Source organism: Vespula pensylvanica, chromosome 1 (genome assembly GCF_014466175.1).
Source record: "Vespula pensylvanica isolate Volc-1 chromosome 1, ASM1446617v1, whole genome shotgun sequence".
Taxonomy (NCBI): domain Eukaryota; kingdom Metazoa; phylum Arthropoda; class Insecta; order Hymenoptera; family Vespidae; genus Vespula; species Vespula pensylvanica.
Window position 1 is genome coordinate 13,552,806 of NC_057685.1, and position 27,563 is coordinate 13,580,368.

The 27,563-nt window shown below is 35.3% G+C and overlaps 4 protein-coding genes across 10 annotated transcripts in view; 2 read left to right on the forward strand and 2 right to left on the reverse strand.

Annotated features, from left to right (window-relative positions):
- Window positions 1-131: 131 nt before the first annotated feature.
- On the reverse strand, window positions 132-2,002 carry LOC122636243 (MICOS complex subunit mic25-a). Of its 4 annotated transcripts, XM_043827280.1 has the most exons (5): window positions 1,866-2,002; window positions 1,262-1,457; window positions 1,007-1,176; window positions 727-874; window positions 132-402 (listed from the first exon to the last, which is right to left on the reverse strand). In XM_043827280.1, exons 3-5 carry the CDS (start codon window positions 1,139-1,141, stop codon window positions 227-229), a joined length of 459 nt encoding a protein of 152 aa, XP_043683215.1. In that variant the 5' UTR covers window positions 1,142-1,176; window positions 1,262-1,457; window positions 1,866-2,002; the 3' UTR covers window positions 132-226. The 4 variants fall into 4 exon arrangements, with proteins under 4 accessions (XP_043683215.1, XP_043683207.1, XP_043683190.1 ...); XM_043827272.1 differs by having other exon boundaries at window positions 727-1,152; XM_043827255.1 differs by having other exon boundaries at window positions 727-1,176.
- On the forward strand, window positions 1,572-3,940 carry LOC122636189 (3'(2'),5'-bisphosphate nucleotidase 1). Of its 2 annotated transcripts, none has more exons than XM_043827176.1 (5): window positions 1,572-1,589; window positions 2,223-2,691; window positions 2,802-3,021; window positions 3,103-3,187; window positions 3,285-3,940. In XM_043827176.1, the coding sequence occupies exons 2-5, from the start codon at window positions 2,334-2,336 to the stop codon at window positions 3,540-3,542; spliced, it is 921 nt and encodes a 306-aa protein (XP_043683111.1). In that variant the 5' UTR covers window positions 1,572-1,589; window positions 2,223-2,333; the 3' UTR covers window positions 3,543-3,940. The 2 variants fall into 2 exon arrangements, with proteins under 2 accessions (XP_043683111.1, XP_043683102.1); XM_043827167.1 differs by lacking the exon at window positions 1,572-1,589 and adding an exon at window positions 1,882-2,023.
- A 231-nt stretch (window positions 3,941-4,171) lies between these two features.
- On the reverse strand, window positions 4,172-7,160 carry LOC122636171 (4-coumarate--CoA ligase 1-like). 2 transcript variants are annotated; one of them, XM_043827156.1, is made up of 6 exons: window positions 7,095-7,160; window positions 6,674-6,810; window positions 5,788-6,581; window positions 5,525-5,694; window positions 5,038-5,445; window positions 4,172-4,953 (listed from the first exon to the last, which is right to left on the reverse strand). In XM_043827156.1, the coding sequence occupies exons 2-6, from the start codon at window positions 6,788-6,790 to the stop codon at window positions 4,832-4,834; spliced, it is 1,611 nt and encodes a 536-aa protein (XP_043683091.1). In that variant the 5' UTR covers window positions 6,791-6,810; window positions 7,095-7,160; the 3' UTR covers window positions 4,172-4,831. The 2 variants fall into 2 exon arrangements, with proteins under 2 accessions (XP_043683091.1, XP_043683083.1); XM_043827148.1 differs by having other exon boundaries at window positions 6,919-7,159.
- A 456-nt stretch (window positions 7,161-7,616) lies between these two features.
- LOC122636161 (5'-3' exoribonuclease 2 homolog) overlaps window positions 7,617-27,563 on the forward strand; it is a 26,647-nt gene continuing 6,700 nt past the window's right edge. Inside the window, exons 1-16 of one of the 2 annotated variants that reach the window (XM_043827136.1) lie at window positions 7,617-7,855; window positions 8,103-8,230; window positions 8,567-8,678; window positions 8,766-8,939; window positions 9,017-9,179; window positions 9,265-9,725; window positions 9,979-10,185; window positions 10,273-10,425; window positions 10,523-10,695; window positions 10,791-10,959; window positions 11,369-11,458; window positions 11,578-11,734; window positions 11,882-12,110; window positions 12,198-12,404; window positions 12,502-12,599; window positions 26,186-26,301. In XM_043827136.1, the coding sequence (XP_043683071.1) occupies window positions 7,781-7,855; window positions 8,103-8,230; window positions 8,567-8,678; window positions 8,766-8,939; window positions 9,017-9,179; window positions 9,265-9,725; window positions 9,979-10,185; window positions 10,273-10,425; window positions 10,523-10,695; window positions 10,791-10,959; window positions 11,369-11,458; window positions 11,578-11,734; window positions 11,882-12,110; window positions 12,198-12,404; window positions 12,502-12,599; window positions 26,186-26,253 (2,664 nt within the window). In that variant the 5' untranslated portion in view covers window positions 7,617-7,780 and the 3' untranslated portion in view covers window positions 26,254-26,301. Of the gene's footprint in view, window positions 7,856-8,102; window positions 8,231-8,566; window positions 8,679-8,765; window positions 8,940-9,016; window positions 9,180-9,264; window positions 9,726-9,978; window positions 10,186-10,272; window positions 10,426-10,522; window positions 10,696-10,790; window positions 10,960-11,368; window positions 11,459-11,577; window positions 11,735-11,881; window positions 12,111-12,197; window positions 12,405-12,501; window positions 12,600-26,185; window positions 26,302-27,563 lie in introns of those variants that run through there. The other variant, XM_043827127.1, reaches the window with a different exon arrangement.

The following is a 27,563-nucleotide window of genomic DNA, read 5'->3' on the forward strand; positions in this document are numbered from 1 at the left end:
TACGTAATAAATAGCACTAAATTTGTTTTATTAGATAAAATTCACACAAATATTTTATCAGAACCTGCGAAATGTTTAACATATTGTTTCTTTTTAAATTATTATATTAGATATAAATTAAGAGATATATATGAATTTATGAATAGTGTAATTTATTGTTCATAAAACAGGAAATTCTACAAAAGCACAATAATTTATTAAACAACTAATAACAGAATTTACTGTGTTAACAACGTGTTGTAATTAAATTTACTCTACGTTGATCCACACAGTTAGAAAATTCTTCTACTAAATCTGAACAGTTAAGTATTTCCTTAGGATTCTCTTGATAACATTTTATTATTTTTTCTTTTCCTGCAGTACATAGCTGTTCGTCGCTGAGATTATCTTCCATTTTTTGTCCTATTTACAAAAATAAATACAAGTAAAAAACATATTCATGAAACAAAATTTGTTAAATAATAATAATTTAGTTTATAAAATATTTTAATTTTAAATCAACTGCAAGATATTTGTCAAAACATTAATGATGATATTTTCACATCAAACTTTTCATTAATTTTTATAATTCAAAAGATCACACTCATAATTTTAATCTCTAGTTTATGAAAATAATAATGGCTGATATAGTTATAGATATAAAAGGGAAATATTATAATTATAAATATAATATTATTAAAATAGGTTAAATATAAAATACTTAAAAAGAGAAAAGCTTGGTTTTACCTATTACTTTACCAGAAGAAAATTCATCAATAGTTTTTTTATATTCTTCTTCTAAAATGCGATCTATCAATAAATGCTTTTTTTCCATGTCTTGCAAACGTCTCTGCCAATACTGATTTTGAACTTGAAGTTCTTGTTCTTTCCGATTCTGTATTTCAAGAGCAGATAATGTTAATTCTGGATAATAGTATACTGGATATCCAGACGGTACATTTCCCGTTTGTGATGATGATAGAGGAACTGTAGGATTAGCTGATTGTGTTGGAGTAAATGAGCTTACATCCTTAATAGTGTCAGTGGGAACTTTGTTAGATCCTTGAGCTAATCGTTCTACAACTGCATTAGATACTTTGATCACTCCTATTTCTTCTTCATTGGATATAGTCAATTTGCGAGTACTCTGACCAGAACCCATCTTTAATAATTCTTTAAGAATTTTGAATATATTTCCTTAAATTTAATTAATCTATATAATTCATTCCCGATTTAAACTTCTTTCGTCATCGTTTTAAATTTTTTCATGTTTCTCACTTACCTGGTATATATCTGTTTTACATAGATTTTATATTTTTCATTACATATCATATTAACATTACGTAAACATCACAATAATCCATCTTTTCGTTGTGTGAAGGAAAATGACTGCTAAATAACAAAGTTTATATTACAACTAAGAACACAGTCTTTTTAGTAACACGTCGTATAATCCCAAATCCTGTCTCACGCTCCCTCTGTGGGAAAATTTCCCAAATTTTCTAGTCAGTTTATTAACAATTATTATATATTCGAATAAATTATTTTTTGCTATTGACTGCGTTCATTTCTATTTTAGAATGTAATTAAATATTGTCTGTTATGTGTTTGTAAGTATTAAATTTTCTAAGATTTTCCCTCTTCTACATCTATTATATTTTTATATCCTTATTAAAATATAAAGTCAATCGTATTACTGTTTAAAAATTATTTTGTAATTTTCTTATTGCGTCATATTGATTTCCTTTTTATTATATTAATATATCGTAAATCAAATAATTTAATGTTTAAGAATAAGGATTTAAAATTCTAAGGAGATCATATTATTTTATATTTTATTATCTTATGTAATTGCAATAATTTCTCTTTCTTTAAATTTATTATACCTTTATTTAGAAGAAGATTAAGTTGTTGAATTAATTAATATTTTTGTCGATTGTTTTTCCGTCGGTTAAATTATGTTCCTTTATGTTACATCACTTGAAGAGAGGAATGTATTTACGGTATGAATAGGAAATGAAATGTATTAGTACTGTGCCAATACGTAAGTCTCTACTATATAACACACATAACACATACACATACAAAAAGATATGTATATACATATAGATAAACATCTTATAAGATTTGAAGTATTTAATATCAATAAGAATTTGGATACCCCTTCTCTTAAAACTTTTTGTTTACTTATGAGTTGGCAAATATAACCTTGACTAGTAGGTTTCTAATTTTTTATCTCATAGGAGGCAAGCAGTATTATGAGGAGTTATTTTTCATACTTTAAGTAATGCTTATCAAACATATTTTTACACAAGAATATAGGAGATTTAGAGAAGTAAAATAATTATTCAAGAATGGCTCAAAGTGCTTCTCTTTTAACACGTATAGTGGCTACTTCTATATCAGCTACAATACGTGCAGGAAAAATAATTCGTGATGTTATGAGTGATGGAGGCTTAAAAATAGTAGAAAAAGGCAAAAATGATTTACAAACTGAAGCTGATCGCTGTGCACAGAAATGTATTATAACTTCTTTAAGTCGACTATTTCCAAACATTACTATTATTGGAGAAGAAGAATCCAATAGTTGTGAAATACCATCCGATTGGATTGTTACCGAAGCAGATCAAGATATTTTGAAGTTAAAATTGCCAGCGCATCTTGAAAATATAGATCCAAAAGATGTGTGTATTTGGGTAGATCCTTTAGACGGTAATGTTTATTAATAATTAACTTTTTTATAAACCATTAAAAACCATTAAATTAGAAAGCATTAAAAATGGAAATAAAAATAATTTTTACATCTGAAACAATTGTTTTAGGCACATCTGAATACACACAAGGACTTGTAGAGCATGTTACGGTATTAGTGGGAGTAGCAATTGGAGAGAGAGCAGTTGGAGGCGTGATTCATCAACCATATTATAAAGATAATGAAAAGGGTATATTAGGTCGTACATTATGGGGTATCAATGGAGTAGGATATGGTGGATTTGTACCAGTTTCACCTCCTGATGGAAAAAGATTTATTACAACCACGCGGTAAATTTATTTTAAGAAGAATGAACTATGTGGAAACTATTTTATCTATAATATATTAAAAAGAAACAATTTATATTTTAGTTCGCACTCGGATAAAAATGTTAAGGCTGCTATAGATGCTTTGAGCCCAGATGAGGTAATTCGTGTAGGTGGTGCGGGCCATAAAGTAAGTTTATTTCATAATTTAAAATCACGTAAGTTAATTTCCTATTTAATTGTAAATATACTAATAATAATTTTGAATCAATTTGGCATACTTATAGGTAATTTTACTTTTGGAAGGTAAAGCACATGCTTATGTATTTGCTAGTCAAGGTTGCAAAAAATGGGATACTTGTGCACCTGAAGCAGTATTGCATGCAATTGGTGGAACTTTAACTGATTTTTATGGAGAAAAATATGCATATCACGCAGAAACAATACATCCGAATTTAAGAGGTGTTTTAGCTACTGCTCCTGGACAGGCACATCAGTGGTATTTAAATCATATACCAGAAGAAGTCAAACAAAATTTACAATAACACAAGTAATTTACTTTAATGGTATACTTTTTATATCATTTCTTAATGAATTTGTTTATATATTTATTATATTTTAATTAACACTTTCCTTGGATCGCATACGTCCTTCATAGAACTTTCCATTCATGCCGTCTGATATTTTTATCAAGAACGAAAATTTTTGAAAAGATTTGTTCTAAAATCTTATATAGAATAACATCTATAATGTATTTATTATATCGTGACTCATTAAATCTCAGGTGGTATGAAAATCATTTTTTGCATTATTATAAATATTGTAGAATATACGTCAAAAACAAAAATATTAGTCATGATAATATGAAGGTGACCTATGCGACCTAAATGGAAAGACATTAAATATCGGCCCAGTATGGAGCATTAATAATCTATATTTTATTCCACATTAGGATAGTTATTCATGTTGCAGATATAGTGTAATTACAAAACAAAATATTTATGAATGAATTATGTATCTCAGAGGTGGGGGTAATTAGCGATCTACAGATCACATTTAATCCATGGTTTTACTGATTTCGGATAAACTAAGAGAAAACGATGTTCATTTGACAATCTCGTGCTTCATGAATTTTTATTTTTATTTTTTTATTTTTTTATTTTATTATTGTTTTTTGTTCTTTTTTTTTTTATAAATAACTGATTTATTAATCATATATATTCTATTTATATTTTACCTGTCTGTATTCTATACTAGGTAAGGTATTAGAGAAGACCTTCCTGTAAGCTTCATAACTTTTGTTTGTAAATTTGGAGTTATAGCTAATAAATTTAAATAGTAGGTAAATAGATTAATTAATGGTGTTGCTAAAAAGTTGCCCACCTCTGAGATATGTATATAATTTATATACATTGCTATGGTAATTGGTCAAAAAATTAATTAAAAATAGTAACATAATTAATAATTACATAACTTGGTTTTTTATTTATAATAAAATAATTGAACATAAAGTGAACTATATAAGATGTAGATATTGATAACAATAGGTCAAATTTATACTTGATTAATTCATATTGATAAGACTAGAATAAAATACATTTTATATAAAATTTCTTTATAATAATATTAGCATTACACAATTGTGTATATAAATGTATAAATCTTATTTTAATGGAATATAGAAAAAAAGTCAGCCAAATGTAATAATTATATATTACATAGTTATTACATACTTATTAAATGACAGCATTTTTTATCAGTTTTAATAAAAAATTATAGATTTGGAGAAGTATTACTGGTAAATCATAATCTCTTATTCAGGTAAAATCTTTTTTTATAATTTAGATTTTGTCATATTACGTAATACTCTACGTAATATTTTTCCAGAAGCAGTTTTTGGTATATTTTTCACAAATTTGACACCACCTCTAAGTCTTTTATGACTGGATACTTGTTCTAAAACAGATAAGGACATAATTATTTAAACAAATATTAATAAAAAGTCTTCTGTATATAGTAAAATCATATTATTAGTATTACCATTAACATGTTTAATAATTTCATCTTCTGTTATTTTACTTTGATCTTGCCTTACAACGAAGGCAAATGGTAATTCTCCTGCTTCTTCATCTGGTAATCCAACTACAGCAGCATCTTTAATTCCTGGGCAAGTTAATAAAATTGCCTCTAATTCTGCTGGAGGTACTTGGAACCCTTTATATTTGATAAGTTCCTTTAAGCGATCAACTATAAAAAAAAAACCATCTTCGTCATAGTATCCTACATCTCCTGTATGTAGCCAACCATCTTTATCAATAATTGTGCTTGTTGATTTGCTGTCATCGCAATAGCCTTTCATTATTAGATCTCCTTTGAAACATAATTCTCCTTTGCAGTTTGGTCCCAGTGCTTTAGTTGAATTTGGCTCATCAATTGGTATGACTTTCGCTAAATACAATTTTCGATTATGTTTCTTTAGAGAATTCTAAAGAAGTTATAAGAAACTAAATTTCAATAAATATTTTACCTAAAGTATCTGGAGCCACTACTCCTACACTACCATACTTATGATTAGGTGGTGATTTTAATACTGCTAAAGTTGTTTCTGTTAATCCATAACCTTGTTTTATGTCAGAAACATTTAATCTTTTTGCTACAGCTTTTTGAATCTCTTCTGGTAAAGAAGCTGCTCCACACCTATAAATAAGATTACCTTTTATATATATATATATATATAAACTGACATGAAAGACTAGAAAGGTTTAATTATATATTTATATTTATATTTACCATATTGTTTTTATACTCGAGAGATCATATTGATCAACAAAAGGATGTTTTGCCAAGAAAATCATAAGTGGTGGCACTAAAGTTAATGTCTCGATTTTGTATTTTTCTATGGTATACAAAAAAAGTTTTTCATCAAAACGTGCAAGTATTATGCCTTTGGCACCTACGATTAATCCAACAAGTAGTGTAGAAAATGAATAAGCATGAAAATATGGTAGCATATATAATGCTACTGTATCTTTATGCATTGGTCCAATTTCAGGATCACTGAAATGCTTTATTGCTATTAGCAAATTTTTGTTTGTCAACATAACTCCTTTTGGAAGTCCTGTAGTTCCGCTAGAGCATAAAATTGCTGCTACATTATTATTCGCATCAATTTTACAGACTTGAAAATTGTTAATCTCATTAGTATCTATATTTGATATTAAATCTTTCATATTAGGTAAATTATTACAGGCAGTTAAGACGATTAGTTTTGGTGACCAAGGTAATTGCTTAATAACTTTCTGCAAAGTTTTTACTGCCATTGATGAGGTAAAAATATATTTGGGCTTTGATATCGTTAATGCATGACAAAACTCTCTTTTCAAATACATTGGATTTAAAGGACATACTGTAATACCCAAAAATAATGCAGCACATAGAGGAATACAGAACTCTGTATTATTTTCACTGCATATAGCTATACGGTCTTCTACCTTCAATCCTACTTTGATGAAATATGTTGCTAATTTTTTACTAGCATTTAAAATTTGCTGATATGTTTGTTTTTTTTCAGTGTGTGCATTAATCTAGAAAAAAATAAAATTTTTTTATTTAAACCATAAATTCTCTAATTTCAAAATCTTTTTTTTTTTTTTTTATAATAAATAAACATTTTTACTTGAGCAATTCGAGTTCCATGTGCATGCAATTGATTTAAAAGTAATTCTCCTATACTATTGCGCATTAAATCCTCTACTATAGAAGTAGGTCCACGTAATATATTTTTATCTTCCATGTTATATATTATATTCTTTCCTATAAATTATTTATAACGCATTAATCACTGAATTTTATGGATAATAAGTATTATAATGAAAAATAAATAGTATAAAAGAATTTATATCGAATGAATTGAATTTTTACCGAATTATGTTAACATCAAAAGTACTTGCTATATAATATTTGCTTATTTATTTCGAATTGGAATGTTCAAAGATTTAATGCTTAAAAAAAAAATTATTCTTTGGTATGTAACAACACTTCGACTATATAGTGTTTTGTCTAAATTATATACATATTTTACTATATTTTACACGCACACAAATCATATATACAGAGCTGCTTGTTAGTTTCTACAGGACGTTTCAAATACGTAAGATGGATACATAACTGAATATGAGGGTAGTTTAACTTAAGTGGAAAATTGAGTAGTGTAATTATTTAATTCACACATATTTGTCGGAGAAAAAAACAATCAATTAATTCTTTGTTTATCGTAAATCGAATAATAATGAATTTTTCTTGTATTTTTTTTTTTTTTTATTAATAAAAGAATAAAATATAAAGTGTTTCAATTCTCTCGTACGTTTACCATAAGAAACAATTTACATGAATTTTATTCTATATGGTTCTCAATTATATGTATTATTTGCCCCTTTTCTTTTGTATTACAAAATATTCAGCAAATGACGTTATTGGTTGGTGATTATTGTTAGGAACCAATGGTGCCAATTCTCAACGCGACATCTGGTTGTAACTAGTAAAGTTGTTGTTAAGGATTATAGATGGCGTGCCGAGAGTTGACGACTAGTTGCTACAATTGCATATATATTACCGCCATTCTATGCACGTAGCATCAGGTAGCATATGCTTTCGAACAGTCGTGTGTGTAGTGCATGTTATGCGTGTAACAGGTTTTAAGATTTTTTTTCTGTAGTGATTAATTTGTGAAAAGTGATCAAAATTTAACGGTTTTATTCTACTATAAAACAATATTAATGACGATATGGGTGTCCCAGCGTTTTTCCGATGGTTAAGTCGAAAATATCCTTCCGTGATAGTCGAGTGTATAGAACAAAAGGTAGGTTAAATGATTTGTTCTGATTCATGTTTAACTCATTATAACAATAACTTCAATATATTAACGTCGTTTATTAAATAACGATTATTATCTATTGCTTGAAAATTATTATATTTGCTATCAAAAAGTAAGAATAAAAAGTCTCTTATCAAATTTTGGGTGGGCTGTTAGGTTATAATTTTATCGAGATGTTGTTTATATGGTTATTTTAGATTATAATTATTAATATTACGTTGTATATTAACAGCCAATAAACTCTAATGGAGTACATGTTCCTGTAAACTCAGCAGATCCTAATCCAAATGGGGTTGAGTTTGATAATTTATATTTGGATATGAATGGAATCATTCATCCATGTACACATCCAGTAGATCAGTTAGTATATTGATTATAAGTTACTAATTCTTTAGTTAGAGTTTAAGTCATATTTCGTTTCAATAAGTCTTATACGAAGTAGTTTACTAGAATTATAAATATTTAATTTCGGTATATCTGAATATGTTATGATATTAGGTACATTATAAGTAGATGTTACAATATCGAAAAAATGGCGGACTACTTGATATTGAAAGTAACTAACTTGGCGTAGACTGACTGGAACAAAATAATGAAAATAGTTATGATCGTAAAAAAATTAGTTTTTGAGTAAATTTAAAAAAGTAAATTTTGAATTAGTTTCGTATTTGAATAATATTTGATATTTTATCATAGACCTGCGCCAAAGAACGAGGAAGAAATGATGGAGGCTATTTTCGAGTGTATTGATCGTTTGTTTCGTATTGTAAGACCCAGGAAGTTACTTTACATGGCTATAGATGGAGTTGTAAGTATCGACATACTCTCAATATATCATATAAACGGTTTGTATATAAACGTTTGCTGATGTATTTAATGCTTTATCATCCTGCAGGCACCTAGAGCTAAAATGAATCAACAAAGATCACGTCGTTTCCGTGCATCCAAAGAAGCGAGTGAAAAACTCATTGAAATTCAAAGGGTTCGTTCTGAATTAGCTTTAAAAGGAGCTATATTACCACCAGAAAAGCCGAAAGAAGAACACTTTGATAGCAATTGCATTACCCCGGTTTGTAAAATTATAATAAAAATTATTATACTTGTTCAATATACAGCTTGAAGATATAAAATAATTTGTTATTATAGGGCACTCCATTTATGGCAAGATTATCAAAATGTTTACATTATTATATACACGATCGTTTGAATAATGATCCAGGTTGGAGGAACATAACAGTCATATTGAGTGATGCAAATGTTCCAGGAGAAGGAGAACACAAAATAATGGATTTTATTAGAAGACAAAGAGGTAAAATTATATTTTCAGAATATCGCATAGAAATATAAAATTAAATGATCAATTTATTTTATAATTGCCTATTTTTCTCCTGTAGCTCAACCCAATCATGACCCTAACACACAGCATGTATTGTGTGGTGCCGATGCTGATTTAATTATGTTGGGTCTCGCTACACATGAACCCAATTTTACAATTATTCGTGAAGAATTTAAACCGAATAAACCAAAACCATGCGATATATGTGGTCAATTAGGACACGAAATGCAAGAATGTACTGGAGCAGAACATAATCAAAAAGAAGAGAACAATACATTTTCCGCAGAATGTCAATATATATTTGTTCGATTAAATGTTTTAAGAGAATATTTAGAAAGAGAACTGCAAATGCCCAATCTACCGTTTAAATATGATTTTGAACGTGCTATAGACGATTGGGTTTTTATGTGTTTTTTCGTAGGAAATGATTTTCTACCTCATCTTCCGTCATTGGAAATTAGAGAAGGAGCTATTGATAGGCTTGTAAATTTGTACAAAAAGGCTGTGTATAAGACAGGAGTATGTAAAATATGTATTTTCTTTTTTTTTTATAACTCCTAATGTATGTATTAAAGATTAAAAGTTAATAGAGAAGATATGTAATATTAGTTTATAACTATCTGTTTAAATTGTGTTAAACGTTATGTCATTGTTCGCTATTAAAAGAACTTTATAAATAACTTGGAAAAAATAATCGCGGTAGTTTTTTGCATAAATATTAAAAACATACGTTTAAGAAATATTACTTGACAGATATTTATAAAAATTGCAGGGATTTTTAACGGATAGTGGTGACGTTAATTTGGATAGAGTGCAGATGATAATGTCTGAACTCGGTGAAGTTGAGGATGAAATTTTTAAGAAAAGGCAACAGAACGAATTGGCTTTTAAACAACGTGAAAAGGATAAGAAAAAAAGATTAAAAGCACTTAGCAATTATAAGCCCAAATGGATACCTACAGGACAATTTGCACCTATGGTGAATTTTATATTTATTTTATCTTCTTTTTTTTTTCTTTTTAACATAATTATAAATATTTAGTATTATTATGCCATGATATTCCAGCCATTGGGACAAACCGTCAAACCAATTGAAAATGCACGCCGTGAAGCTTATCAAATGCGCATGCAAAATCAACATTATAATACTTGTTCGATTATGCAGTCGGAACATGCATCGGTAGCAAACACCGCGCTCGAAAGTATGCTGCGTGCTGAGGTATATATTTATGTTTTTTTTTTTTTTATTTTCCTCTACTCGCTTTGATAATTTTGTATCGAATATACTGACTATATTTTGTATATATTTTTGATAGAATAAAAACGATTTAAACAAACGTAGAATCGATGAGATATCAGCGGATGATACTGATGATGATGATGATGATGATGATCAAGCACAGGATGAAGTTAGACTTTGGGAAGATGGCTTTAAAGATCGTTATTATGAATCGAAGTTTGACGTATCTCCCGAGAATCTCGCATTTAGGTAATCGAATAATTTCATTAATAATGAAAAACTTAAATGAGAATAATTTCAAATGGCAAGCAATAATATAATATAATTTGGGGCTAATTTTACAGAAACAATGTAGCCTTACAGTATGTACGAGGTTTGTGTTGGGTTTTACGTTATTATTATCAAGGTTGCGCTTCTTGGAAATGGTATTTTCCATATCATTACGCACCTTTTGCAAGTGATTTTATTAATATCGGTGGTCTTTCTACAGAATTTGAGAAAAATACTGTACCAGTAAGTATATACGTATACTTTTTATATATGTATTAAATACAGAATATGTATTAAATATATTTTATTTTACTGCTGAATCCAGCATACTAAAATAAGGGGGAAAAAAAAAAAAAAAGAAAAGAAAAGACATGTGTAAACATATGCCCAATATGACTTTGTTCATCTGTTTTTACAGAAATAGCTCGAAGTGAACAAGTTTAAATGCAAACGTTTGTTGACTGTAGAAATTATTTGTGAAGACAGCTAAACAATTGATAAAATATTGGGTATATGTTCATATGAATTATCTTTTTTATTTTAATATTTTGAAATACCCTATATATATATATATGTGTGTGTGTGTGTGTTATATTAAGGTATACAATCATCTTCGTATATACAAATGTTATACAATATTTTATCGTTGCAGTTTCGTCCTTTAGAACAGCTGATGGGTGTATTTCCAGCAGCTAGTAGTAAGCACGTGCCACGACCATGGGCAAAACTAATGAATGATCCAGTAAGTACTAAGTATTATATATATTGGTCTACGATAGAAAAATTTTCAAACATTTTCTATATAAAATCTATCGTATATGTATTGAAACAATTCTCTATATAAAAATCTATCAATTTTAGAAATCTCCGATCATAGATTTTTATCCAGAAGACTTTAAGATAGACCTGAATGGTAAAAAGTTTGCTTGGCAAGGTGTAGCTTTACTTCCTTTTGTCGATGAAAAAAGATTGTTTAAGGCATTAGAGCCTTATTACGACAGCTTAACGGAAGCAGAAAGTAAATATTACATATTCATACATACATACATGCATATATATATATATATATATATATATATATTGTATATTACATATTTATAAGAAAAAGAATATGAGAGATATATTTTACGATGATTATTTTACGATGAAAATTTGTTTTTCTTAGAAAGACGAAACGTACGTGGAGACGATCGCTTGTACGTGGGTATAGGAAACAATGGATATAATTTTATAAAAGGGCTTTATATAAATGGAGTGGGATTTGATACTGAAACGCCAATACGTATAGATTGTATGAGAGGTATGGTGTTGTTGGCAGAGGATTGTGTCGGAGATGGAGCTACACTACTTTCTCCGATCAATGGATTACCAGTAAGAAATAATAAAGTATATTGGTAAGTTTCTTGAAAAATTTAATAGTAATGATCTTTTATTTTTATTTGATCAGAATTATGATCTTTTACGTTATTGTCTTTGTGCAGTGTACGTTTCCGGGATCCAAAGTACAATAGTAATTTCATCTTTCCTACAAAGAAATTGAAAGGTGTTATAGAACCTGCAAAAGTGTTGAAACCTCAAGACTTTGAACAGATGAATCGTAACAATGGTAATCAATGGAGGCCACAGATCGGTTTTACTCCTTCGACACGATTTGCATCTTTAAGCGAGGCTGGTCATCGAATGCTCGAGTAAGTTCGAACTGCAAATATGAATTATTTTGATATATCGATCTATCGATCGTTCGATCATATAAAATATATCTTTTCTTTTTTCCTTTTTTTTCAGTCATCACACAAATTTCAACAGAACATTACCGATGTATGGACACGTACCACCACCTCCGAATGTTTATCAACATCAACAGCAATACCAGCAACATCACGGTAAGTTTGATTTTAAAACTTGATAATAATTAATCTAATATCACGTAAATATCGCGGATATCCGAGAGTGCGTTCATACTCGTCGTCGAGTATTCTTCGGTTTAACGATGCTGAGATTATCGGAGTAGAATGAAAATAATACTTTATAAACGTCCAGTCGTCATAGATGAGCCACGTGCGTCTGGGTAGTAGGAAGGAACCCCTCATTGTTTTTTCCCCTCTTCTTATAGCTGTCGTCGTACTACGATCGGCCCTCTTTTATTGTTTTACGTTTCGCCCCTTTCTAACATTGGACAAGGGAGGGAGACGATATCCCTCAATCGTCTCGACGATAACCAAATTTGTAGAAAATTTATCCATTTTTGTGAGTAGAAGAAAAAAGATGAAAGAAGAGAAAGATAAGGGAAGAAGAAGAAAAAGAAAAAGAAAAAGAAGAAAAGGAGATAAAAAAGAAGAGATGTACTTTAAAGTCGAGACAAAGTCGAGTCTCATTCGGGAAAGGGCGCGTGCGCGCGCGCGACTCATCCGTTCGGAGAACAGGCTGGGAGGGTAGAAGGGGTGTTGCAAGGCCGAGGGGTTCTCGTTCCGGATTAGCTCAAAGGGTAGTTCGTCACGTAGAGCGTGACTCCGGCCGTTTCGTTGTTTGGCACGTCGAGTCAAGCAACGGTTCCCCGGCTTTCGCCCAATTATAAAACAAACGCGGTGCACTCTGTAATTATCCAATTAGCGGATGTACCTCTCTTTCACCCTCATCCCCTTCCGCGTCACGATCGTTGTCGTCGTTGTCGTCGATTGCGTTGAGCTCCAAGTCCTATCTATCTGCCGTTGGCAAAAGGAGAAACAAATGCGGACGACTCGTCATCGTCGTTCGCCGCTATTCTCCTCGTCGTTATCGTTATTGAATACTTAAAAAAATTTTACGAATAGTATACTCCTCTTTCAAAATTATTTTTCGAATTAACCATTTACGAACGATAGCTATATGTCAGATATCTAAGAGAATGGATGATAGTTATTCTTTATCAGATATTTTTCTATCTTAGAAACATTTTTGCAATAAAAATTATCGAGATCTTTTAATGATAAATTTATAATACCGAACTAGTTAACACTACTGGTTCTAAATTTATTATAACTTTTATTATCATATACGATATGATCAATTTTGATAAATTCCTTCTTCTTTCGCTTCTATTTTGCTTTGAGATACATGCGAAGTAATATCTTAATATGCCCGAATAAATTATAATCGGTGATTATAAAAGTGGTCCAATTGAACAAATTCTTTTCACACGCATTGTTTTTCTCTCTCGCATGCTATATAAACAAATTTTGAAATTACGCGTACTAATTAGATTTTCAGAATAAATATACTTATTTTTCTTTTTTTTTTTTCTTTTTTTTTGTCATTATAGAAAAATAATTTTTATAAATAATTCAAACCCAAACGTCAAAATATTTCGATACGACAAATATATAACTTTGATCATTTTTATAATTACCGTTTCAATCGTAGTGTTTTAGTGTATAAGAGCAATAATCTTTTCCAGAAAAGAACGGTTATCGTGTTATCATATCTTTGGTCACTTTCTTCTTCGAAGGGTGGCCGGCACGCGGCACTGTTTCTGGCATTTACATCCCTCGGTAAATCAATCACACACGCTTGCCCGCAGCTAGCGTAACGTTTTGTTTTTACGTTCGAGTCCACCGGATATAGGCACGCGCGCGCGTGTCTGCAGGTCACGCCTCTTCTGAGTGTCACGGTGTCAAGACCAAACTTCTCTCGTAATTCATCTTTCCACAAATTTTTCGGCTTTGCGCCACTTCTTGTTCTTTCTTTCTATTCTAGATTGAATTTCTTCATAATTCGACTGCGAAATTTGGTAGCTACGAGTATATCTTATACGAGAAATATCTTCGAGATATCGTAAATCTTCTTCGAGTATCTTTATCAAGTTGCATACGATGATCGTCAAAACAAAAAAAAAAAAAAAAAAAACAAGAAAAGCTAGCTTTATTTAAACAAGCGAAAGTCTAAGCAGGTATCGTTCCACAAATTTTTCGGTTTTCTTATCGCTTCTTGTTCTTTCTTTCTTTCTTTTTTCGAATGATTTTCTATACGATCTTATTCAAAATTTGGTATATATCTTATGGGAGTATCTTGGAGATAGAACGCCGTATAAACTTTCTTGGAGTATTTTTATCGGTTGTATAGGACGTCGACGGATCGTCAAGAAAACGAGCTTCGTGTAAGCAAGCAAAAGTGTACGTCCTCTTTCTCTCTATCTCTCTTTCTCTTCAGCAGGGGTGAAAGGCGATGAGAAGAGATAGAAAGAGAAAGAAAGAGAGAGAAAGAGAAAGAGAAAGAAAGACAGAGAGAAAGAGAAAGAGGAAAAGAGGAAGGGTCTCGTCCATCCGTCCATCTTCTCGTCGTTGGGATGACAGGTGCCGGGCCCCTCGTTAGACAAATTAAGCTACGTTCCTGGCCTCTCGCCTCGTTGGTGGCAGAGCGTTTCTCTGTCTCTATTCATACGTCCTTTTCTCTCTTCTCTGTCTCACGCGAGCTCGTTCGGGACTGGTTTCGAGTGGACTGCAAACACTCGTGCAGCAGCGGTAGCAGCGGCGGCGGTGGTGGCTACGGCAGCAGCAGCAGCACCAGCACCAGCACCAGCAGCAGAAGCAAAAGCAGCAGCAATAGCAGCAAAATTTCGAAACGCGCGAGTAATAGCAAGACGAGTCTTCCGAGCTAAAGTTCTTACGGGAAAAGAAAGAGTTACCGAATCGTACGACCCGAAATTATTTAGAAATTGTCGGAATCATTTTTCCACATTTCTTTCCTTCTTCGACTTTCGTTTAGATTTCGATCTATTTCGATTTATATAAATCCACTTTTTAATCGTAAGATTTATTTCAAAACTCGTTCTGTTTCTTCTAAATACGCCTGCGCGTTAATTTACATCGATAAATTAAATCGACGATTCAATTTCCGTAAATTATAGTTAAGTATGAAAATGACGTGAAGTTAGTATTTGAAAGTTCTTCTAAATAATATCTGTATTTACGATGCATATGTTTCGTAAAAATTACCACCTCATCGATTATTTCTTTAACCACCGGACGAGTACGTCCGCTTATCGTGTTTCTCTCGCTCTTTCTCTCTCTTTTTCTCTATCTCTCCTTCTCTTTTCGCGTCTCTTGAGAAACTACAAAAACGCCTACGCGAGGTATTACCCGTAATGTACGCGTCGTCCATTACACGCCATTATCCATCCATTAGTGCTTCGACGGTGAATTCAACGGTGGTCGAATCCAGAAGGGCCGTGCAATACGAACGAAGCTCCTTTATATTTCTCTCTCTCTCTCTCTCTCTTCCTCTCTCTTTCTCTTTCTATTTTTTTCTTTTTCTTATTTCTTTCTTTTTTTTTTTTTACTTATGGAGGAAGTAAAAGAAGACGAAGAAAAAGAGAAAGACTGAGAGAAAGAAAGCAATCGCGAGAGGAGACTACATCGAAGAGATAGCACGAGTGACAGGAAGAAAGAAAGATAAAGGAGATGTAGATGCCCGCAGTTTCCTCTCTCTCTCTCTCTCTCTCTCTCTCTCTCTCTGTCTCTCTCTAAACGTCCATTCATCCTTAGCCTATTCATATTACTCGAGTGGAGGCCTACCTGCGTAGCTATTTTATGGTAGGCCTATTAAGCTATAAAAGATCCGTCGTGATTCACCTTCGAAGATGGATCAAAACGAAGACACGATTCTTAGATCTTCGTTCTAATACGTACATCAATTTTTTGTTAAGACTTACTCGAGTTGGAAATCTCTAAAGGTACTACGTTACTCGGAAAAGTCGAGGTGTCGAGTAGGAGCAAGGATCATAAATCGAGATTGAGATTCAGATCGAGATAGGATCGAACGTCGTATGATGATATCGATAATACTACTCGTGCAGGCGGCAGCCTATGCTCTCTTCTTTTTTGGTTTGACGGCATCGGGGATAGATACGGTCCCTCTTTCGCTCGACGCTTTTCGCTCCTTGCGTGGGGCTGACGGGCGTCACCGACAGCGCCGCGGCTAATTTCCCCGGCATTGAGCCGCATTGTGCTCTAAATCGGTCTTCCGCCTTTCCTAAGCCACCTACCGAAACTAGCATCCCCGACATAACGTCTGTCTACAGGCACATATACAAACGCGTGATCAACCGTGATCGAGATTTGTTCGAAATTTTGAAAACTTTTAATGGCTCTCGTTGCATCCGCTAAAAATAAGAAATCGCTCGAGGAAGCATCGAGAACGAAATAGTAAGAAAGAAAAAGAGAGGAATGGGATGGATTAAATGCAAAAAGAGAAAAAGAGACGTTTAGTGTCTTTTTTTTTAGGTGTACATTATGTATATACATAAACGTATATAGAAGATCCATGATTTTTTCCGTGATCAATCGATCGCGATTCGTTCGAAATTTTGCAAACTTTTAATGGCTCGCGTTGCATCCGCTAAGAATAAGAAATCGCTCGAGGAAGCATCGAGAACGAAGTAGTAAGAAAGAGAGAGAAGAGTGGGATGGATTAAATGCAAGAAAAAGAGAGAAAAAGAGACACTTAGTATCTTTTTTTTAGATGCACAATATGTGCATGCATAGGTATATACATAAACGCATATAAAAGATCCATGATTTTTCCGTGATCACAATCGATCGCGATTCGTTCGAAATTTTGCAAACTTTTAATGGCTCGCGTTGCATTCGCTAAGAATAAGAAATCACTCGAAAAGCATCGAGAACGAAATGATAAGAAAAAGAAAGAAAGAGAGAGAGCGAGAGCGAAGAAGATGGATGGATTAAATGCAAGAAGATGAGAAAGAGATATTAAATGCATGAAGAAGAAAAAGAGAAAGAGAGACATCGAGACTCAACGTATAGATGCATACAGGGATAAACAAAGGCATATAGGAGACATTTTTTTGTGATCAACCCGTGATCTAGGTTTGTTCAAAATTTTGAGAACTTTTAATGGCCCGTGTTACATCAACTAAGAATAAGAAATCGCTGGAGGATGCGTTGAGAACGAAGCGGCAAGAAAAAGAGAAAGAGAAAGATAGAGAGATAGAAAGAAAAAAAGAGAGGGAGAGAGAGGGATAGATTAAGTGCAAGAAGAAGAAGAAGAAGAAGAAGAAGAAGAAGAAGAGAGACACCGAGACTCGAGTCCCGTCGAGAGGGATCCTCCCTATCGTGAAGGGTTCACCGCGTAGACAGTCTCACTAATTACGCCGCGCCTCATTAGCGTGGAAGCTCGCTCTCGCTTAAGGACACGTACGCCCACTACTTTCTCTCTCTCTCTCTCTCTCTCTCTCTCTCTCACTCTCTCTCTCTCTCTATCTCTATCTCTCTTGCTCGCTCACTCTTCGACTTCGTCAAAGATACGGATTTGTTTCTCCCTCCGGAACAAGCGGAGGAAAGTAGAGACCTCTGCGACACTCTTGGAGTCGTCGGTGCAAAAGGAAAAAAAAAAGAAGAAGTATTAGCAATTAGAAAAGTTCTTTTTCGTTCGTTCTCCGTATAGAGTAAAGTTCGAAGAGGTACTTCTTTTATTAACACGGTTATGTATAATCGAAAGGAGAAATTGAAATGATCGATTTTCGATTTTTCACTTTTTTATATTGATGAATACAAACGCAAAGATCCTTCTGAAAAAAATTGAGAGTAAGAGATAGATAGATAGATAGAGAAAGAAAGAGATAAATAAATGGATGGATGGATAGATAGATGCTTGGTAAAGAGTCGCTTTGATTATCAATTCCTCGCCTGACCGATTTTCAGATTCCGCAAGAGCAATCACCGATTCTCGTTCTGGTCAATCCTAGAGGAGCGTGAAATTCTATTAAACCGTCTCGATTTACAGAACAGAGGGTTGTTCGCGCGATTTCTAGTGGTGGATGGAAAGTGAACGTCTCAACCCCAGTAACGTCCGATATAGAATCTAAAGGGGTCAACGGATTGATTCGTTTGGACTTTTACTTAAACCCTAAACTTGTCTCTCCACCCCTATCGTCAAATCGATATCTCATCGAACTTTGATTTATTATAATGGCTACCTATTACCTATGCGTCATCATTATGTTGTACGAGGGGAAATTTATCGAGAGGTATTGAATTAGTTAACGATATCGTCATACTTTTAACGTTTCATTACATTTTCTAGAAATGGATAATATCTACTTATATATATATATATATAAAAAATAAAGTGGAAATAATTTTGAAACAATGATAGATAAATGAATGTAGGAAGTAGTCATAATGCCACTCAAAACAAGCTTTGAACGGTCGAGTCACCTTCGAATAGGCTCAAAGAGTCGAAGACGAGTGCGTCATCTTGAATTACATCCTCGTGACCTAGCTCGAAAACGTTTGCAAACGACTACTTTACACAAATGGAAATGCATCAGCATCATTGTAGAGTCCGAACGCTCTTCTATTTCTTTCTTCGTTGATATTCAACTACGGATGAATAGTGGACCTTTTTCGTACCTTCTTTAATCTATAATACCACATATAAGAAGTAAATGGTGCGTATTTCCGAGACACAGAAGGGACGTTAAGGTTCTTCTTTCTATCTTACTTTCTCCTTCTATTTCTTATTGTCAAGGATCACTCGGTACACCTGTTCTGTAACCTCTAATTTTCTTTTCCCTTTATTCTCTCGTTTTCCTTTCTTCGTAGAATCTCTGTCGATCAGAATGGCGCAATCGTTTGCACGATTTTTACTCTTCGAGAGAATAAATCTTTCTTTTTACTAGAAAAGTAGAAAAAGATCTTCAAGATAAAAGATTCTATCGATGGAAATCATGTTTGTATTAGGGGGAAAAAAAAAAAAAAGGAAAATACGAAAACGATCGGACGAATAAAAACGATCTTAATGGGATATCTAGCCTTAAAAGCCAGTAGAAACTAACTACTTACAGGCTTTTTAATTGATTCTCGCAAAAAGTAGTCAGTTCTTTCGACGAAAGGAAAAGAAAGAAAAAAAAAAGGAACATTGGTATTCGTTTGAAGTGCTAGTTCTTTCGTTTTCCAGTCTTATTTGGTAAAAACGAATAGATAGAGAGAAAGAGAGAGAGAGGAGAGAGCGAAAGATGAAAAAAGAAAGAGAAAAAAGAGAGAAAAGACGGTTTTTACGTGCGGTTAAGCGCATCTCATTGCGCTAAGAAAAATCATCGTCGCGATCAAGATTTCTTCCTACTTCTCTTCTTCCTCTTTCTCCGTCGGCCCGTTTCTTTCCCTTTCTTCGCTTTCATTCCAATTAACCTTGAAGCCACGAAGCGGCCAGGAGTCTCGCCGCAGGATGCGAGGGAGAACCAACGTATAAAGGGTGCAGTCGAATGAGATTAATTCAGAATCGACGACGAGTTTTTTTTCCTCCCTCAGTATACGCATGCACGCGCATACGATGAAGTAGAAGGAGACGACGAACGGTTTGTCTTACTCTCTCTCTCTCTCTCTCTCTGTCTTCCTATCTTTTTCTCTCTCTCTCTCTCTCTCTCTCTCTCTCTCTCTCTCTCTCTCTCTTCGAGCAACAAGCAAGGAAGCGCACAAAGCTATGATTTCTTTTGAACCACCCGTTTCCTCTAACCCCTCTTTGGGAAAGAAGGAAAGAAGGAAAAAAAAAGAAAATATGAAATGAAGAAAAATCATAATCAAAAGAAAATAAATCCCGTTCGTTTCTCGAAAAATCGAAGGACCATTTTCGTTCGAATTTTCTGATCACACTGTAAAACAGCCAAGTGTTTCGCGGCGTATTAAGGGAGTCGAGTTCACTTCGTTTTCCATGTTTTTTCCTGAAGAAGAACTCTCTTGGAAAAGTTGGAAAGAAAAGTTGTTCCCAGTACGTAACATTCCGATCTTCCGACGATATCCTCACGCTCGGCTAGATCTAGAAGCCTGCTCGAGTATTCGAAGCGCATTTGTAATATCGAGAAACCACAGAAGAAAGTGGTAACTACTCGAAATCCAAGTTCTGTAGTTCGGGTCGCGTATGGTTGCTTCTCTGGTGAAGAAGGAGATTTGAAGAAAAGATGAACCGTCTTTGTGTGCCGAGGGTGCGGTTTTCCACCTCATTTCCGCGCGAACCGAGGGAACGAGCTTACCTTCTGGGCCAGCGCCACTACCTCTTTTTAAAGTACGACTTCTTTTTTCTTCCTCATCTTTTTCCTCTTACGATTTTTTCCTCGTTATGCCTTTTGCCGAAAGCATCGAACAGCTAGGATGATCCAACCAAATCGGATTTACGAGGCGTTGCGCCCTTCCATGTACATACCACGTCATTTCTATTGCTATAGAGAGAAATAGTATAGAAAGAGAAAAAGAGAGAGAGGTACAGAGCAAAAAAGAAAGAGAGAGAGAGAGAGAAATTCATCTGCTTTTCTCCAAACGCCATTTTCTTTACTCTTTTTCTCACGTGAAAGAAAAAAAAAAGGAAGATAAAACTTACTTTTATCAAGTTACTTTTTCTTCTTCTTCTTCTTCTTCTTCTCTTATCGACTAGTAGAACATGGTTCCGACAAGAAACGGAAGTACAATCACCGGAGGCACGCTCTTCGATTGGCAGATCCATGACTGGTCTCGATTACCGCGGTCGGTATCGAGTTACGGATCCGGGCAAGCTCTTTTACCTCCGTCCTTTCCAAAGAGAACAGAGTGCAATCTAGTTTTCGTCCCAACGACTTGTTGACCCATCGTCTTCGTTTCCTTCCGAAGGATCTAATTTCATCGTTTCTACGACTCGACGCCTTCGAACGGTGTGGCTCGTCAACAGGTTTACCCGCAGGACTTCATGGAATGCCGCGTCGATCTTGTTCAAGGATAGGATGTTCTTTTTTTGTCGTCGAAGAATTTCATTCGTCCGAGTATCTACTTTTTTATTTCTTTTTTCTCTTTCTCTCTTTTTTCTTTAATTTATTTTTTCAAACCACGACAATCGCTCGTATCTATAAAACGAGTTATCCATCTATAACAGATATAGAAGAAGATCGTATCTTCGTATTAACGAAGAAAAGAGCGACTCTCGATTCAGAAGGAAGAGAAAGAAAAAAAGAAAGCGAGAGAGAGAGAGAGAGAGAGAGAGAGAGAGAGAGAGAAAGAAAGAGAGAAACTACCGCCTTCGTGCACACCCGCACTCAAACTTAACTCCAGTGCCTTCGAAGAGCTCTTGATCTCGCAATCCGTACGAAAGTCTCGCGGCACATAGAACGATGAGAGACGTGGGATGAGAGGAAGGGAGGAGAGGGAGTGGGTGGGAGGGGGTGAGGAAGAAAGAAGAGCGAAGAGAGGAGAGAAGAGGGAGGAGGGAAGAGAGGCGAGACGCGATATCCCTCTCGGTGTAGCGTTTGGAGGAGAAGTCGACAACGACGGCAGCGACGTCGCCGACGACGCCGACGATTCTCTTTGTAAGAGCGGATCCTGATGGGTTGCGGAGAGGGGCATATTTACAACGAGAAAAGAGGAGAAGGCAGATGGTGGCAGGAGGAAGGAAGAGGGGATGGCCATGGAAGAGGCACGAGGTAGAGGACGATGGGTGTGAAGCATCCTCGACAGTTCTAGGATACTCCTTGCCGGTATCCTGGGGTCCTCGGTGCATAAGGACCATCCTCGGTCTCTTCCTCTACTTCGCAATGTACCTACTCTCCTTCCCGATCTTGACTCTATCCTTCTCCATTCAACTCTCTATCTTTCTCTCTCTCTCTCTCTCTCTCTCTCTCTCTCTCTCTCTCTCTCTCTCTCTCTCTCTCTCTCTCTCTCTCTCTCTCTCTCTTCTTTTTCTTCGTTCACGCACCCGCGTAACTAAATTCTTCTTTAGATTTCTGATTTTCCTTTAGGTATTCCAATCTTCCTCCCTTTTCTCTTTTCTCTTTTCTTTTTTTCGCTCTCTCATGTTTTCTACTTAATGCCGTACCTAGTCACCTACTTAATATATACTCTACTTTACTTTATCTTATACGTTCCTCGAACTCTTGAGTTTTTCTTTACTTTTATCAGGGGATCTCTTTTATTCTTTCTACCTGTTAGCTTTTACAAGAAAAGAATTCTTTTTTTTTTTTTTTTTTTTTCGTAAATCGAATCGATATATGTATGTAACAGAAAAAAGAGAAAGAATGTTAAGCATTCATTTTGTATTTTCATTTATTGTTAGCTCGAATATATACATTTATATCGCGACTGATCGTGTCATACAAATTGACGTTATCATGCAATAACCATGAATAGGTCGCTCTCATTTAACTGTTGTTATCAAATATGAGTATGAGAGAAAATTTGATATCAGGCTGTGATAAATTATGATAGTCATAGAAAACGTAAAATATTAATTATATTCTTCTATTAATTTAAACGTTTAACGTTAATTACATGTTATTTATTAATCCGTAATTGACTGGATCGGATCGGATCGAATCTTCCCTTATATATCATCGGAAATATCTTAAATCGTATTAATAAGAATTATATGTTTTGATTCGTCGTGTATATAAGAAAAAAATCGAAAAATCTGTTTTTTTCTCGATCAATCGAGATAATTATTGATTTCTCACTAAAACAAGGAAACGGTCGAATCGCCGATCGTCGTAGCCCTTTTGGACGGCACGGGCCAGTGCTACTGAATCTCTTCACAGGTGCACAAGTAGCTGTGTTGATTTATTTGATAAATGAGTAGTGGATAGGGCTTAAAGCGGGTGAGAGTGAGCGAGCGAACGAGCGAACGAGCGAGTGAGCGTGCGAGCAAGCTAGAAAGAGACAGAGAGAGAGAGAGAAAGAGAAAGAGAGAAAGAGAGAGAGGCCTCTCCAGCGGAGAGTCCTACAACGCTGAGCGCACTACTCTTTCACTCTTCTGCTTGCTCCCTCTCTACACTTTTTTTTCTCGCTCTCTCAAATCAAACGTAGTACGAGAGTTGGACCGGTATAGGTCCCAAGAGTACAACTTGAACGCTCACCGGGCCGAGTTTGCACTTTATTTGCCTGTGCCTTGCGCTTTCTATTATCCATATTTTCGTTGAGTTCCGTTGAGCGCGTTTAATGGAAGAGTTTCGTAGGTAGTAAACCATATCTTTGTATTTGATCTCAATCTTACGAGGGATTTCTGAAGTTCGACTAAAGTTCATTAATATAGGATCGATCGTAAAATCAAAAATATTCATCGTTTAAAAGCCGTTCCATGTTAACATAAATTCATAATCTTATCGTTTTATAAAAAAAAAAAGATGTGTGTGTGTGTGTGCGAAGCATCGTCGATAGTCTTGGTTTAGCCTTGACACGATCGTAATCATCGAGACTCGATTTGATATCGACTGGCTATGAATGAATTTCGCGAGCTAACTAAAAATGGAAATACACTTTTTTTTTTTTTTTTTCTTTACGACCGTAATATATTTCTACCAATTCCTCGTTCGTGAATTTTTTTCCAGTATTTTCATTCGTCTCTTTCATTCGTCAGAATGCTAAAATATTGACTTTTGACGAAAGAGGAAGAGAGAGAGAGAGAGAGAGAGAGAGAGAGAGAGAGAGAGAGAGAAGGAGAGAAAGAAAGAGAGAGATGGTTCGATTTAACGGGTCGTGTTTAAACGTAATCGGTAGTCCGTACAAATTAGGGACGGACGTCCTATTGTTTCTGAACAATATCAGAGGGATTACCCTGTTCGTATATACGGAAATGTCTGTCTCTCTGGTTGTCTGTCCCTCTCCATTAGGTATATATGTCTTCCTCTGAAGCCAATACTCAAGCATCTAGAATATCGTAGTGAGAGGAGTACGATTTATTCGACAGAAACCGGAGATATAAGGATCGCTCGCTCTTCTTGAGAGATCCCAAGTCGGTTTTCAACAAGAGAGACGTTGCTTGGAGACGATATTTTTCGGCTTGGAGAGACAGGGACCGAGAACGAGTGTTAGAGAGTAAGAATGAGATAGATAGATAGATAGATAGAGAGAGAGAGAGAGAGAGAGAGAGAGAGAGAGAGGGAGAGAGAGAGAGAGAGAGAGAGAGCGAAGAACCATCGGAATCAGCGTTTCTCTCGTCATCGTCGATGAATAATTAATGTGGTTAATGAATTAAACATTATCCGTTGGCGAAAGAAATTCTCGAGTGAGTACGCTGTTGTTAAATATTGGCTGTGTCGCTGCTTCGATTTAAACTTCTCTCGAAGGATCATCCGGTATTTCGTGAAAAAGGGTACCAAATTGATATTACCTTTTTAGTTTTATTCTTGCAATATACGGGATCTTTACCAGGATGTGTTTGATCTAAAGGAAATAACAGTAAACGTATACAATTGGATTGTATTCGATTGGTCATCGGTTTAAAAAATCATAACATCGGTCTCTCGGTGTAATACCTTTAACGAGAAGCAGGTTCGAGGCGCCGATAAAGGCGTCAGATAAGGCGCCGTCGTTGATTGGATCACCGCGAGAAATCGATATCCCTCGACCCCCTCGTCTATCTCTCTTTCTCTCTTTCTCTTTCTCAACGGTATGGAAAAGGAGGTCCGCCAAGAGGGTGGCCACCCTCCGACGTACTTTCTCTCCTACTCTCTTTCTCTTTCTCTCTCGTTCTCTTGCTTTCTCTTTTCCTCTCTCTTCCTCTCTCTCTCTCTCTCTCTCTCTCTCTCTCTCTCTCTCTCTCTCTCTCTCTCTCGCCCGTTTTCGCTCTTCGCGTTCCTCCTTCTGGGCACCGGTAGAAGCATCGTGGTGGCTGCCTCCAATTTCCCCGCGACGTGCTCCTGGAGGATTCTCGAGTGGCCTCTCATCGCCCTCCGGACCATCCAACCGAGCTCTGTCCGGCAGTCTCCATGCCAACACCCGCTCGATAAATTTATTGGTCGCTTCTGACACGAGTGTACCCTGCTTTTATCTCTCTCTCTCTCTATCTATCTATCTATCTATCTTTATCTCTCTATCTTTCTATCTCTGTCTTCCTCCCTCCTTCGTTTCTCTCTTCCTTTCTTCTCTTGTTTTTCTTTGAAAGACTTCGTGCGTTAAATTGCAAGAAGACGCTAGCGAGAAATGTGAGTTCGATAGCGAGAACATACCATTTTGTTCGATTTACATCTTCACATTGAATATTTCATATAGATTTAAATTCATTGATTACTAAAAAAAAAAAAAAAGGACGAAAATTATTTTTTTCGAAGAGCATCATTTAGATAGATAAATAAATAAAATAACGATACCAAGATATCAAATCGTGAAAGTAAAACTAATAGTAAAGATTTGTATCTTTCTTTCTTTCTCTCCCTCTTTCTCTTTCTCTTTCCCCCTTCTTACATGATGGTTACTCTCTCGTATTATATCGCGAAATAGGGTTCAAATCAATCCGACTTCCCCCTTTGCAAAATTGTAAATAAATTAGGAGCCGAACGATCAGAAGAGTCAACACGTTACTCGCGCGCGGCCGTGCGCACCGAGTTGCCCTCTTGCGCGTATATACCCATACACACACACATATATATACATACATACATATCTAAACACCCATATATATATATCTATAAACATATAAGTGTGCGGTGATATCATTGGTGTATTTGCGTGTGATCGTATACTTGCAGAGACGTACGTAACGCGTAGTTACGACGCACACGCGCACGTAATTTCTTATGGAACGCATGCGCGGTAGAAGAAGAGGTGGAGGAGGAGGAGAAGGAGAAGGAGGAGGAGGAGGAAGAGGAAGAGGAGGAGATGGAGAGAAGGAGGAGAAGGAGGATGGTTACGTAGGAGGGTAGAAGGAAGTGTGGGTGAACGGTAGGCGTGCGCAGCGAGCGAAAAGGTTGGAAGGCGCGAGGGAGATTCGCCACGCCGCGTCGCACTGGGGCGGTAGCGGCTGAGGGGTGAAGGAAGAAGAAGGAGAAGGGTAGGAGAGAGAGAGAGAGAGAGAGAGAGAGAGAGAGAGAGAGAGAGAGAGAGAGAGAAAGGGGACACAGACGCGGAACCAACACAATCTCGATGCGTTTATTAACGCACGTTGCACGGTGGGGTTTGCTGTGCCAGCATCGGCTGTGCGGCAAGCAGCCAGGCAGGGTCAAGTGTTTCTCTCCGTCCTCGTCCGATCGTCGCTCTTTCCGTTCCCTCCTCTATACCCTGCCTTTACCCTCTACCCTATACCACCTTTACCCCGTCGTCGTTCCACCACTTAGAAAGCTTCCGTACCGCACCAGCAATCCGTGCCGCAACTCGCTACACCCACCGAACGAAATTCGATGTCCTGTCTACCAACGTTGCATCCTTTTTCTTCTTTTTTTTTCTTCTTCTTCTTCAAGGCTGTCTCTTTATTATTCTTTGTTTCTTTCTCGTAACGACGAAAAAATCTTTCCCATTGATTTTTTTCAAGTCGATTGATAAGAATTTTATATGTAAATATACGAAGGATATGATCGGTTAAGTACCTATAAGTATATAATTCTTATGTATACGGACCTATATATATATATATATATATATATATATATATATATATATAGTCTATATAGTAGTTAGAAGATATCATGAATGGTGATCATGCGTAGAAATCAGAGAACTTCCTACCCTCTCGTACTTGAATTTTATCGGCAATTGAACCGGATAACCGTAACAATTTTGCTGGAAGAAAACGTTGTTTTTGTTCTTCGGCATACGCGTCGCGAATAGAAAAGCGAAGAATAAGCAGGAGTGCGCGCTCTCCTGCACGCAGCCTAGCGTTTTTCTCTCGAGCGTTTCACTTCGTCGAAAGAGCGCTTACGAGAAAAACAGAGAAAGAGAAAAAGAAAGAGAAGGAGAGAAAGAGAGAGAGAGAGAGGCTAAACGTCTCTTCTTTTTTCCTTTCCTTTCGTTTAGTTTCGCTGGCTGACTCGTCGAGGCGCTAGAAGGGCCGTCTTCAAGGGCCTTCGTTTCCAGTGGCTAAAGAGCGAAGGAGATAGAGAGAGAGAGAGAGAGAGAGAGAGAGAGAGAGAG

Coding starts and splice junctions, on each gene's coding strand:
- LOC122636243 (XM_043827272.1), bottom strand. CDS start 1,141: ATGGGTTCTGGTCAGAGTACTCGCAAATTGACTATATCCAATGAAGAA. Junction 403..726: donor TTCTTCTGGTAAAGTAATAG/GTAAAACCAAGC, acceptor TTTTGTAAATAG/GACAAAAAATGGAAGATAAT.
- LOC122636189 (XM_043827176.1), top strand. CDS start 2,334: ATGGCTCAAAGTGCTTCTCTTTTAACACGTATAGTGGCTACTTCTATA. Junction 2,692..2,801: donor TTGGGTAGATCCTTTAGACG/GTAATGTTTATT, acceptor CAATTGTTTTAG/GCACATCTGAATACACACAA. Junction 3,188..3,284: donor TAGGTGGTGCGGGCCATAAA/GTAAGTTTATTT, acceptor GCATACTTATAG/GTAATTTTACTTTTGGAAGG.
- LOC122636171 (XM_043827156.1), bottom strand. CDS start 6,790: ATGGAAGATAAAAATATATTACGTGGACCTACTTCTATAGTAGAGGAT. Junction 5,446..5,524: donor AGTGGCTCCAGATACTTTAG/GTAAAATATTTA, acceptor AATTGTATTTAG/CGAAAGTCATACCAATTGAT. Junction 4,954..5,037: donor AATTATTAAACATGTTAATG/GTAATACTAATA, acceptor TATCTGTTTTAG/AACAAGTATCCAGTCATAAA.